This window comes from Alexandromys fortis, unplaced genomic scaffold (genome assembly GCF_014885135.2).
Source record: "Alexandromys fortis isolate MF-2015 unplaced genomic scaffold, M_Fortis_MF-2015_v1.1 scaffold_293, whole genome shotgun sequence".
Lineage (NCBI taxonomy): Eukaryota > Metazoa > Chordata > Mammalia > Rodentia > Cricetidae > Alexandromys > Alexandromys fortis.
In genome coordinates, this window is record NW_026068177.1 from 482,851 (window position 1) to 494,871 (window position 12,021).

The 12,021-nt window shown below is 49.2% G+C and overlaps 1 protein-coding gene across 2 annotated transcripts in view; it reads right to left on the minus strand.

Annotated features, from left to right (window-relative positions):
- Positions 1-12,021, minus strand: part of Akt2 (AKT serine/threonine kinase 2) — a 51,756-nt gene that overhangs the window by 25,138 nt on the left and 14,597 nt on the right. Inside the window, exons 1-2 of one of the 2 annotated variants that reach the window (XM_050129017.1) lie at positions 11,073-11,201; positions 8,086-8,216 (exon numbers count right to left, since the gene is read on the minus strand). In XM_050129017.1, coding sequence (XP_049984974.1) covers positions 8,086-8,131 — 46 coding nt within the window. In that variant the 5' untranslated portion in view covers positions 8,132-8,216; positions 11,073-11,201. Of the gene's footprint in view, positions 1-8,085; positions 8,217-11,072; positions 11,202-12,021 lie in introns of those variants that run through there. The other variant, XM_050129016.1, reaches the window with a different exon arrangement.

Sequence of the window (12,021 nt, forward strand, 5' to 3'; positions counted from 1 at the left end):
TCTGTCTCTCTCTCTCTCTCTGTCTCTCTCTCTGTCTCTCTCTCTCTCTCTCTCTCTCTCTCTCTGTCTCTCTCTCTCTCACACACACACACACACACACACACACACACACACACACACACACGTGTGTGGGACTCTCAGTCAGCCCTGCAATTCAAGAGTACACAACCAAAACTCAGTCATTCCACTGTGGCTACACGATGATGCTCAGGGAAGCTAGGCGTGTCAGGTGTGTTTGCAGTGTGATGGTTCTAACGTATGGCACATTCCCCCAAGTTCAGGAAAATCTATATATATGCCCACTTACATAAAATGTCCACAACAGCTAACTCTGTGGAGACAAAAAGTGGATTAAAGGATGCCTGGGCCTGGGAAGATGAGGGTCTGGAGATGGGAATATTAGAAGCAGTGTGAAAAAGGTTCTTTTTAGGGTAGTAAAAACTGTCTAAAACTGAAAGCCAGGTGTGATAACTCACACTTGCAATTCCAAAACTTAGAAGGCTGAGGCAGGAAGATTTCAGAAAGTTCCAGGGCTATCCTGAGCTACACAGTGAACTCTAGGGCAGCATGGTCTAGAATGAGCCAGTGTCTTAAACCAAAACAAACCAGTCTAAAACTGACTGTAACACTGGCTGTTCTGAGAAGGCCGAGGCAGGACAGCCTCGGGAACCTAAAGCCTGCCTGCACAACTCAGGGACAGCTTGTTTCAGAAGAAAGAGGAAAACTATACACTGTGACCAAGTAAATATCAGTCAGAGCCTCCATCTTCCAGCCATTAGCTGGGACACGAAGGAAAGGGAAAGATGACAGCCACTAATATTGTTCTTCAGGCCTTTCAGGATGCAGAGTTGCTCCCTTGGCCACATATATGGGAATGTACAAGAAGGGAGACAGTGTAGACATCAAAGGGATGGAAGTGCTCAAAAAGGAACACCCCATAAAAGTTACCATGGCAAAACTGGAAGAGTCCACAATGTCACCCAGCGGCTGTTGGCACTGCCACAAACAAGCAAGCTCTGGGCTGCCAGGAGGATGACTGCGCGTAGTGAGTATATGATGCACTCCAAGAGCCACAGCTTCCTGAACTGGCTGCGGGAAAATGATCACAGAAAGAAGGAAGCCAGAAAGAAAGGCTCCCAGGCTCAGTGGCCATGCCAGCCTACTCCCCCCGGAGATGACTAATGGAAAGGAGCCCAAGTTGATGAACTTCCTATGAATTCAGTGTATTAGACATAACAATAAAAGGAAAATAACTCTAGACTCTATGGAAATAAATCAGTGTAGTAAACATTCGACAGAATGCAGCGTCTTCACTGGAGCGCTCAGCATGCTGGGAAGGAAACGGAGGAGGTCCTCGCACAGGAAGGGCACAGGGAAAGCCTGTGCTGCCGTCACTGTCGTACAGCAGAGACTGGACAGGTCCCTGAGGTCAGGAACAAAATCAGGATGCCTCTTTTCTCCACTGCTACACAAACCCACTCCTCGGGCATGACGGCCTGATGCTCCATTCTACAAAGTAGCTGAGCCACCACTGGGTCTAAGGCAGAAAGTCAATCACCTTTTCTGACCAAGAAAGTAAGAGGTATCCCATTGAAAGGGGTATAGTAAAACTATATTTGTTTGCAGAAAACAAGATCCTCATAGTGAAAAGTCACAGAAGAATCCACAAAAGCTGGGATCTAGCTCAGCTAGTGTATGTACACGTGCATATATGTATATATTAACTAATTAATTTTAATGTATATTTTATTTTAGATATATTTTAATATATTAATTAATCAATCAATTTTTTACTTACCAATCCCAGTTCCCCCTCCCTCCTCTCCTCCCACTTTCCCCTCCCGGCTACCTCCATCCACTCCTCAGACAGGTTAAGACCTCCCCTGGGAAGTCAACTAAGTCTTCTCAGTCATCTTATTGAGGCAGGACCATCTGTTTTAAGAGGGCTGGAGAGGTGACTCAGCAATTAAGATCACTAAACTGATCACTGAACCTGGGAGCCTTTCTTTCTGGCTTCCTTCTTTCTGTGATCATTTTCCCGCAGCCAGTTCAGGAAGCTGTGGCTCTTGGAGTGCATCATATACTCACTACGCGCAGTCATCCTCCTGGCAGCCCAGAGCTTGCTTGTTTGTAGCAGTGCCAACAGCCGCTGGGTGAGATCAATATATATATAATATATATGAATACATATATACATACATTTTTTTCGCTTGGCTGGGATGGGTTTTTGCTTGTTTGTTTTTCAAACAGGTTTCTCTGTGTAGCTTTGGAGCCTGTCCTGAAACTCACTGGCTCACTCTGTAGACCAGGCTGGTCTCAAACTCATAGAGATTCACCTGCCTCTGCCTCCTGAGTGCTGGGATTAAAGGCACACACCACCATCGTCCAGCTATACATATATTTTTTTAAAGAGAGCTAGAGAGATGTCTCAGCAATTAAGATCACTGGTTGCTCTTCCAGAGAACCCAAGTTGGATTCCCACCACTCACACAGCATTTTACAATTGTGTGAAATTCCAGTTCCAGGGGATTTGTGGGCACTGCATACACACAGTACACAGACATGTGTGCAGACAAAATAAACATAAAATGTGAATTTAAATTTTTTTCTTTTTGATTTTCTGAGACAGGGTTTCTCTGTGTAGCCTTGGCTGTCCAGGAACTCACTTTATAGACCAGGTTAGCATCAAACTCAAGAGATGTGCCGGACTCTGCCTTTCAATTGCTGAGATTAAAGACATGTGCCCCAATGCCTAGCTGAATAAAAATATTCTTCAAAAACGAAAAATTAAAAATTCTGCACTGGTTAATTTTCTGTAAGTGTGACACAAACTAGGGTCACCTGGGACGATGGAACCTCGGCTGAGGAAATGCTTCTCTCAAGCTTACAGGTCATATTCTTAACAGCTAATGTGGGGGGGGGGCGTCCATCCCACTGCCACCACTGAGCAGGGTCAGGCTGAGCAAGCCATGGGAAGCAGCTAGAAAGCAGCATTACTCCACGGCCTCCACTTTAGTTCCTGCCCTGACTTCCTTTCACGACAGACTACAACTATAAGCTGAAATAAATCCTTTCCTTCCTAAATTGCTCGTTTGTGGCCTTGATCACAGCAACAGAAAGTAAACTAAGGGCTGGACACATGGCTCCATGGTTAGGAGCACTGCTGCTCTTCCCAAGGACCAGAGTTCAGTTCCCAGCACCCACATTGGGTGGTGCACATCTGTCTATAACTCCAGGTCTCGAGGAGGCCAATGCCTGCAAGGGGACCTGCACACATGTTTATACCACCCACACATAACTAAAACAATAAATCCTAAAAACAAACAAACAAAAAGCAAGCAAGCAAACTAAGGCAAATTCCAGTAAGTGGGGCTATGGAGATGGCTCACCAGGAAAAGTGCTTGTCACACAACCATGGAGACTAAGCACGCATCTCCAGCACGCACTGAAAAAGCCAGGCATGGCAGGGTAGGCCTGTAATTCCTGTAACCTGTGGGCAGACACAGAAGAATCCTACAGCTTGCTGCCAAGCCAACCACCTGGCCTAATTTTATTTATGAGTATCTAAAATACTCAGTATCCAAAATATATAAACAACTTTTGTAATTCAATAAGAGAGCAATGAGCCCGAGTTTTAAAGAGGTCAAGGACCTGGAAAGCTACTGCACCAAAGACAGGGAGGCAGAAGTAGGCGGAACTCTGTGAGTTCAAGGCCAGCCTGGTCTACAGAATGAGTTCTAGGACAGCCAGGGCTGCACAGAGAAAACCTGTCTTGAGAAAAAAAAAAAAATAGCCCAAGCATATCAGTAATCCCCATATTTTGGGCACTGAGAAAATGCAAACTAAAACTATGATAAAACAAACAAACAAAAGAACTAGGTGTAGCAGCATTTATTACACTTAAGAGGCAAAGGCAGGAGAATCAGGAATTCAAAGTTATTCTGGGCTAAATAACACTGTGTCAAAAAAAAAAAAAGACAAACTTTGTTCAGAGTGATACCAATTCACAATTGCCAAAAGAAAGAAGTAACTCAGTGTATATTTAAAGAACATCCTGGGGGGCTGGAGAGATGGCTGAGTGGTTAAGAGCATTGCCTGCTCTTACAAAGGTCCTGAGTTCAATTCCCAGCAACCACATGGTGGCTCACAACCATCTGTAATGAGGTCTGGTGCCCTCTTCTGGCGTTCAGGCATACACACAGAAAGAATATTGTACAATAAATAAATAAATAAATAAATAAATAAATAAATAAATAAAATTAAAAAAAAAAAAAGAACATCCTGTATCCATACACTTATTTGTCTATAAAAAGGAATAAGGGGCTGGAGAGATGGCTCAGTGGTTAAAAAGTGCTTCCCACTCTTGCAGAGGACCTAGGTAGGGTTCCTAGCACCCACATTGGTCAGCTCAGTTTCCTGTAACTGCAGCTCTACAGGATCTGATAGCCTCTTCTGGCCTCCATGGTTACCACAGACACATGCATGCATACACACAGAAAAATATACATAAAAAAATTATCTTAAAAAAAAAAAGGAACGGCCGAGTGGTGGTGGCGCACGCCTTTAATCCCAGCACTCAGGAGGCAGAGGCAGGCGGATCTCTGGGAGTAGACGAGGCCAGCCTGGTCTACAAGAGCTAGTTCCAGGACGGGCACCAAAGCTACAGAGAAACCTTGTCTCGAAACCCCCCCCCCCCAAAAAAAAAGGGACGAAGCATTGACATAGGTCTAATACAGATAACCACTATGCCAAGGAGAAGCCAGGTCACAAAGGCCACAGTGTGTGATCCCAGCGCTGTCGAGGGTCTGGAGCAGATAGTCCATATGGCTGGGAAGCACTGCTGCTGGCAGGTGCGCAAGAAGAGGTGGAGACCCAACTGCTCAGTGGGCTTAAGGCTTTCCTGTGGGTAATGACGTATTTGGGAACTTAAAATAGTGGCCACCTAACACCACGAATGTATAAAGGTCACTCAATTATACAAGTTAGAAAGGTTTATTTCATATTATGGCAATTTCACCTCAATTGAAAAAAGAAGAATGTTAGAAAAACTCAAACTGGTGATGCAGTTTAGAGAACTTGCACATACAAGGCCCTGGGCTAGCCTTGTATGCATTCTTTAAAAAACAAACAACAACAAAATATCCTACAAAAGTAGCAGTTCCAGCTCAGGTGGGACATGGTGCTGGACTGTCTTGCTGCTTCATTATCTGGACGCTGGCATAGGTGATTAATGATGCAGGTCCTAATCTATCTGTGATGTTTCATACTTTAGCAACAAAAAGCCTACAGAGAAAGGAAAAAAACACAAAACAAAACCAAAAACTATATCACAGTCTAATCCTCACAGTCAAATGAGGAAACTAAGTCAGAGAGGCTCACTTTTTGGCAAGAATCATAGGACTGAGCCGGGTGGTGGTGGCGCATGCCTTTAATTCTGGCACTCGGGAGGCAGAAGCAGGCAGATCTCTGTGAGTTCGAGGCCAGCCTGGTCTACAGAGCTAGTTCCAAGACAGGCTCCAAAGCTACAGAGAAACTCTGTCTTGAGGGGGAAAAAAAGAAAAAAAAAAAAGAATCATAGGATGACTGGCTCTCTGGGACAGTTGGTACTGAAACCCAGAGCTCGCCCTGACCACTATGCTGTCTGCCTCCACACCAATAGGGGAGACAGTATGCTTTCCTAAGGGTGGTGGTGATGGCTAAAGCCAAGCCACAAATAGGATCTGGTGGCAGTCATACCATCCGTCAGTCATACCCCAGACCCTGCTGAGTAAGTAAGAGGCAGCATACACTGCAGGCCAGGCAGGCATTAGAGGGCCAGGGTCTGTCCCACTTAGCTCTACTGCCTCGTGTCAAGGCTTCAAGCAATCACTTTTGCTGCTAGTCTGCTCTGAGAGAGTATCCATGAAAACTCATTAACACAGGCTTGCCTGGGGCAGAGCCTGAGACCAGGCAGACCGGGAGTAAATCAGTACAATGTCTATTTTAACCAGCAGGAGTGGGAATGGGTTAGCACAGATGCCCAGATATCAGGAGGCAGCAGAGCCCTCTTTCTGCCAGCTACTACTCAGATGGCCAAGGAGTACACCTTTGTGCATATGTACTGTGTATTCAAGGCAGGTGGGCCAGACAAAAGACAAGGACAGGCCAGCAGCCAATTCAACTCAGCCCATCTCAGTGTGGTACACACAAACACAGACATGAAGCCCTAAAAGGAGCCAGAGTCAAGACTCACTTTGTCAGCTAAGTCTAGGCTAGAGACCCCTGCCCCCGCACTCAATGGTTCCCTAGCCACCTCCCCACTTCCTAAAACCTTAATCCAGTGAGCCTAGGGAAACTCCCGCCAAGGGACAGGAGTCCAGCAGACTGACACAGCCGAGCACAGTTGCCATTAGATGCAATCCCAATCATTCATTCTGCAGCTGTTTGCTGGACACCTACTAGATGTCAAACATTTCTTGAGGCTATCAAGACAGCATAGTAAACACAGCACATGAAAATCCTGCCTGAAGGGAGTTGACATCAAACGGCTGAATTGTTAATTCATCACACAGACACAGACCAAGGGCATACCTGTCATCCCAGTTCTAGGGAGGCTGATGCAGGATTACTACAAAGCTAAAAACTGCTTAGGATACCAAAAAATCAAAAACAGACCCAAGACAGGCGGTGCAGCTCACCCACTGTCACATCAAAAGGAAGTGGCAGGGCCAGGATCAGAACCTGTCAGGTGTCAATGTTTGAATGGCTCCTTTTGACAGTCTCAAAGTCAAGGCTCAGTCTATGGGGCTGGAGTGCCCTGAGTGCCACTTGCTGTGGGGTTTCCTCTGCTGTTCTGCTGGCCCTAAGAAGCAGCCCATTCCATGTGACTGCTGGTGTCTGTGGCCAGAGATGGCAGGACAGGTTCTCATCAGTCATCTGTTATTCAAATGTGCCCGTCTTGCTCCCCTCAGGATGCCCTGATTGTCCTGTTCCCCACATGTCGCTGCCTGTGACCTACGGGACACCCTTGCTCCTCCTCAAGCCCCAGATGCAGCATGGCTCTCCACGGTAAGCCTCAGACCCACCTTCCTCTCGTTGTGTGATTTATTCACAACAGAGGCCGCCAGTGGATACAGAGGTTGGCCTAGGCACCTCACCTGCCCCAGGATGTCACATGTCACCACAAGGATGGGATCCCCGACTGTCTCTAAGATCTAGAACAGCTCCTGACACACAGGAGCCACTCCATGAGTTAAGCACTGAGTGAATGGAAGTGTCTGTGAACCAGCCTCTTCCGGCCTGGCACCCTTCCTGCCCAGGAGAAGGTCCCTGAAGGCCAGCGGTGACAAAGCCAACTCTCAGCACATGTTGCTTCCTTATCTAACTCCTAGTGTCACAAGGCATCTGGTGCAGGCACAGGGGACCCTGGGCTCTCAAGGTCTAGTCTCCACTCTATTCATGACCTCACCAGGGCCTCAGCTTCCTGTCCTCACAGAGGACTGTGGCTGGTGGGGCTGCCCAGCTTCCATCTCACCTGTTCCAGCTAGTGTTCTAGAAACACCAGGCAAGTGCAGGTCTCTGAGACTTTGTCCATTCTGCTCCTCTCATGGGACACATTTTCCAGGCAATTTCTGTGGCTCAGGTACCAGGTACCTCCTCCTCCAGGCTCTGTTCACTGTCACCTCCTCAGAGTACCTCCCTGCAGACTGTCTCTTCCCAGCCCTTGACCCCTCATTCACATGGCCCTTCCTACCACCTGACACTGCGTCTATTTACTGTATTTCCACTCCAAGTGGAACATGGCTTCCACAAGGTCCCAGAACCTTACAATCAATGACTATTTGATAAACACTGACTCGATATGGCTTAGCTGTGTTATCTGAGTTTTATGTGACTACCCCTTCTAAGCCTCAGTTTCTTCACCTGTAAGATGAAGGTATGAATAAGATTGCTGACAAAGATACTGAGCCTAAAACCTTCTCTGGACTCATTCAGGATGTCCAGCTAGGGCCACATAGAGTAATGGTTCCTTGAGCTGGAGATGCTAGAGGAGAGCAGGATGCAAGAGGGAGACACACAATCTGGTGGGCAAAAGTGAATCCTTACCACGTTTGTGGAGCCAGCCTTCTTTGATGACAGAAACCTCATTCATGGTGGCAGCATTAACACGCTGTCACCTACCTTGGGACAGCTCAGGGCAGCAGGACATGCAGGAGGCACCTCGGGTACAGTACAGTCTACGAGACAAGAGAGGATTGTGAGGGTGAGGGCCCCATCCTGGACGCTGAGGCCCTTCGGCTCTGTAGCTGGCCAGGGAGCCAGGAAGAGCTCTTCCCTTGGGGCCTGATCCTGAGGGAGAAACATGGGATCACAAAAGAGCTGAGTTTGCACAGGCTCTGCAGCAGAACTCTTCCCTAGGCCGGGCACATGCCTTTAAGCCCAGCACCTGGGTGGCAGAGGCAGGTGGATCTCTGAGTTCAAGGCCAGCCTGGTCCACAGAGTGAGTTCCAGGATGGTTCCAGAGTTATACAGAGAAACTCTGTCTCAAAAAAAAAAAAAACAAAAAACCACCACAAAAACCAAACTCTTCCCTTCAAACCTAAGGCTGGACAGGAAGAGAGCAAGGTAGCTGCAGCCCCACCCCCTGCCTGCCTCACCCCAACGCCCCAGTGCTGAGGTAACTGAGAATGAATCAGACAGCCCTGGGCACCTTGGGTGTGCTCAAAGCCACCAGCATCTATCTGCCTGCCCCCAAGACAGACAGACTCATGCACGCACTCATTTCTTTAGAAATCAACCTGCCACCTTAAGCAAACTAAGAACAGCTTCCCCCAAGTACAGGGAGGTTCTGTACCATCCCCAGCTTCCTTTTCCTTCATGTTCCCACCACAAGAATGAGGAAAATAAATGAAGTCGCAGAAGCTCTGGCACCTGAGGGAACCTACTGCACACACACTTGTCTGAAGCCTAGAGGCCAGTCCTGGGATTTGACCAAAGGCCTGGTTCCTTTTCCAGGACCTCTGCATCTGTCTTCAGGGGCTACCAGCCAACAGACTAACGGACGCCGAAGCTGCTGCTGAGTCTCAGGTTCCCTGAGCAGAGGGAGGAGGACAAATGTGGGCAGCCACCAGCTGGGCCCTTACCTGGAAGCCTGGGCCTGGACTGGGGCCATGGAGCCCAAAGTGCCTTATGCCTGCCTCTCCCAACCCAGGGTTATTTGCGGACAGCAGGTCAGGAGCTACAGAGGCCCCTGGAGAAGTGGCAGCTGGCTCTAGGGACACCATGGGCATCAGCTTTCTCTCGTGCCCCATGGGAGCTGGTGGGCTGGACACAGAACTGCCTGGCATGTGACAGTGGCAGGCTGCCCAGGCCCTGGGTAGAAGGAGGGAGGTAAGTGGGAGGGACCAAAGGGAAGGCAAGGTGGACAAAGACGGGAGGACAGGCGGGTGTGAGATCACAAGCTGGACTCCAAGATACAAAGATAATGAAGGAGTGTGGGGCCGAAACAGCAACAGGGGGTGTCCTCCACAAGCCGACCCCAAACACACAGGAGCACAGGGCTCTCAGCCATAAACAGCCCATCAATGTCAACCTCCCCACTTCCCGTTTAATGTTGGCTGGCAGAATCCTAGTCCACATCCTCCTGGAGTCTTACTTCCCTGCCCCAACTCGGAAGCCAAAGAGACCCTCAAAAGTGAGTCGGTCTTAAGCCAAGCATGGTGGCAATCCTTTAGTCCCCGCACTCCGGAGGCAGCTGCAGGCGGATCTCTGGGAGCTGGAGGCCAGCCTGGTCTACAGAGTGAGTTCCAGGACAGCCAAGACTCTGTCTTTCCTTAGCTCAGAATCCTCCATAACTCCCTATGTCCTTGGCAAAAAATGCCCATGTCCTCACTGTGGTTCTCGAGGCTGACTTGCCTTACAGTCCCACGTCAGCAGCTGTCTGCTCAGCCTGGGGCCCTGCAGCCTTGGCTCCTCCCTACTCAGCCCTCTCCCATGTTCCCCTGCCTCACTTTCATCCCTCCATTTACACCTGACCTTGTCCTTCCATGTCCAAACCCTTCACAGCTCCCCAGCGTGTTTAGAAAACAGAACAAAGTCCTCCCTACACCAAAGGAGCCACGTGAGTGGTTCCTGAACCAAGAAAGCAAGAGCACACCATCACCACAGGGACTGCTCAGGTATTCTGGCCTTCCTGCTTACACCTTCTGGATAGTCTCCCTCCTTGGGGCCTCAGTGAAACAGTACACCCTCGGATCTCAATCTGCAAAGCTGCATTGAGTGCAGTTATATACCCTTGGGGCAACTCCCCCACACCCGTCAGTACTACTAAAGTGGGCCAGCCCAGCACTGACATTGCCATGCAATGAATGAGCTGATTCTCACCAACAGGCAGAGCTGCAGAAACACCAGTCTTCTGGGAGTGTGTCCTAGGCTCCAGACCCTGGAGACCATCACATAGACACAATGATGGGCCTCACAAAACTCAACATTCTGAAAGAGGAAAAACACACACACATATCCCGCAGAACAATGTCACAGGGAGAGAGGTGCTGAGGAGAAAATCAGGAGGAAATGGTAGGGAATGGGGCTGGCTAGTTGTAGTATGGGTGCACATGAGCAAAGCCTCAAGGATCAAGGCAATGCAGAGAACAGCATGTGAGAAGACCCTCAGGCAGGGTCAGAAAAGATGGGAAAGCTCTATGGCAGGAGCAGTGCAGGGAACATCAGAGAGCAGCTCAGGGCCTAGGGTTGAGGGCTAAAAACCAAAAAACCAAACTGTCCCCAGCTACGGGTCAGCCCTAGTGGGCTGGGGTAAAGAACTAAGCCCAAAGCAATGTGAGACCCAGTAAAACAGAACCAAAGCACCCTGTGTGAGCAGAGGGCTGGCTGACAGACAGGCCTCCCACAGCTGCTGTTGCTCAGAGCTGCAGGAAGGCAGTCAGGTGTGGTCAAGAATGGTCAGGATTTCAGAGTCTGAGAGCCACGGCCAACCTGGTAGCCTTAGGCAGGGCACTGGAGCTCCCAATACCCTATCAGAGGGGCTGTAACATGCCCAAGTGCGGACAGAGGCTCAATGAAGAGAAGCCATTTACCTTGGGGTCTCCCAGTTGAGTGGCAGGGGCCCTGGCCACAGCTCCACACGCCAGAGCCACTTTTTACAGTTTCATTTCAGCGACTAAGAAGTCAGCAGCAGCTCAGGCAGGCAAGAGCAGGGGGAGGAATTGGAAGATCCCCTGCGTCCTCCCTGGCTCCAGCCAGCCTCCCACTAAGGGTGGCGCCTCAGCTGAGGTGTCTGTGACGCAGTCCTGGCGGTGATGAAATTCCAGGCAGCACAGCCAAGGGGATGGCCTGCTCGCTGAGGAGCTGCAGGCTGAGGACACTCAGAAGGGCCAGGGACATGCCTGTGGAACTCAGGAGCACGTGGAGACCTGCCCTGACTACCCTTCTGCATCACACACCAGCAGGGAGTCCTTGTATGGCTCCATCACCCATAGCTGCTGCTTCCCAGAATGCCCACATTTGCGTGTGCTGAGGGCTAGGGCTGCAGCGGGTGACTAACCACGAGCCACCTGGGAGGCCAGATGACAAGAACAAGGATCCCTCACAGGAAAGGATGCCTAAGCAAAAGACACAGATCTCAATAGTTATGAGGAGATACAGCGATAGAGTAATACCACCTCAAAAACTCACAATGCCAAGTGTAGCCTACTGTAGGAGTACAAAATGGTGAGGCCATATCAAAACGATCAGTAACAATTAAACTTAATAATATATGGCTAGAGACTCTGCTCTGCTCCCGGAGAGACCCGACAGCTCTGCTGGAGCAGAGATGCCATGCTCAGCTCTCCCAGGCAGCTGCAACCCACGATGGACTTAGGCTAGAATCTTTCCGGTAAGCGCACCTCGGGGTGCTTACACGCATTATTAGAAATGGGCTAGACCAGGTGCGAGAATTAGCCTATAAGGGCTAGAGTATGGGCCAAGCAGTTCTTTAAATGAATACAGTTTGTGTGTTGTTATTTCGGGCATGAGCTAGCCAAG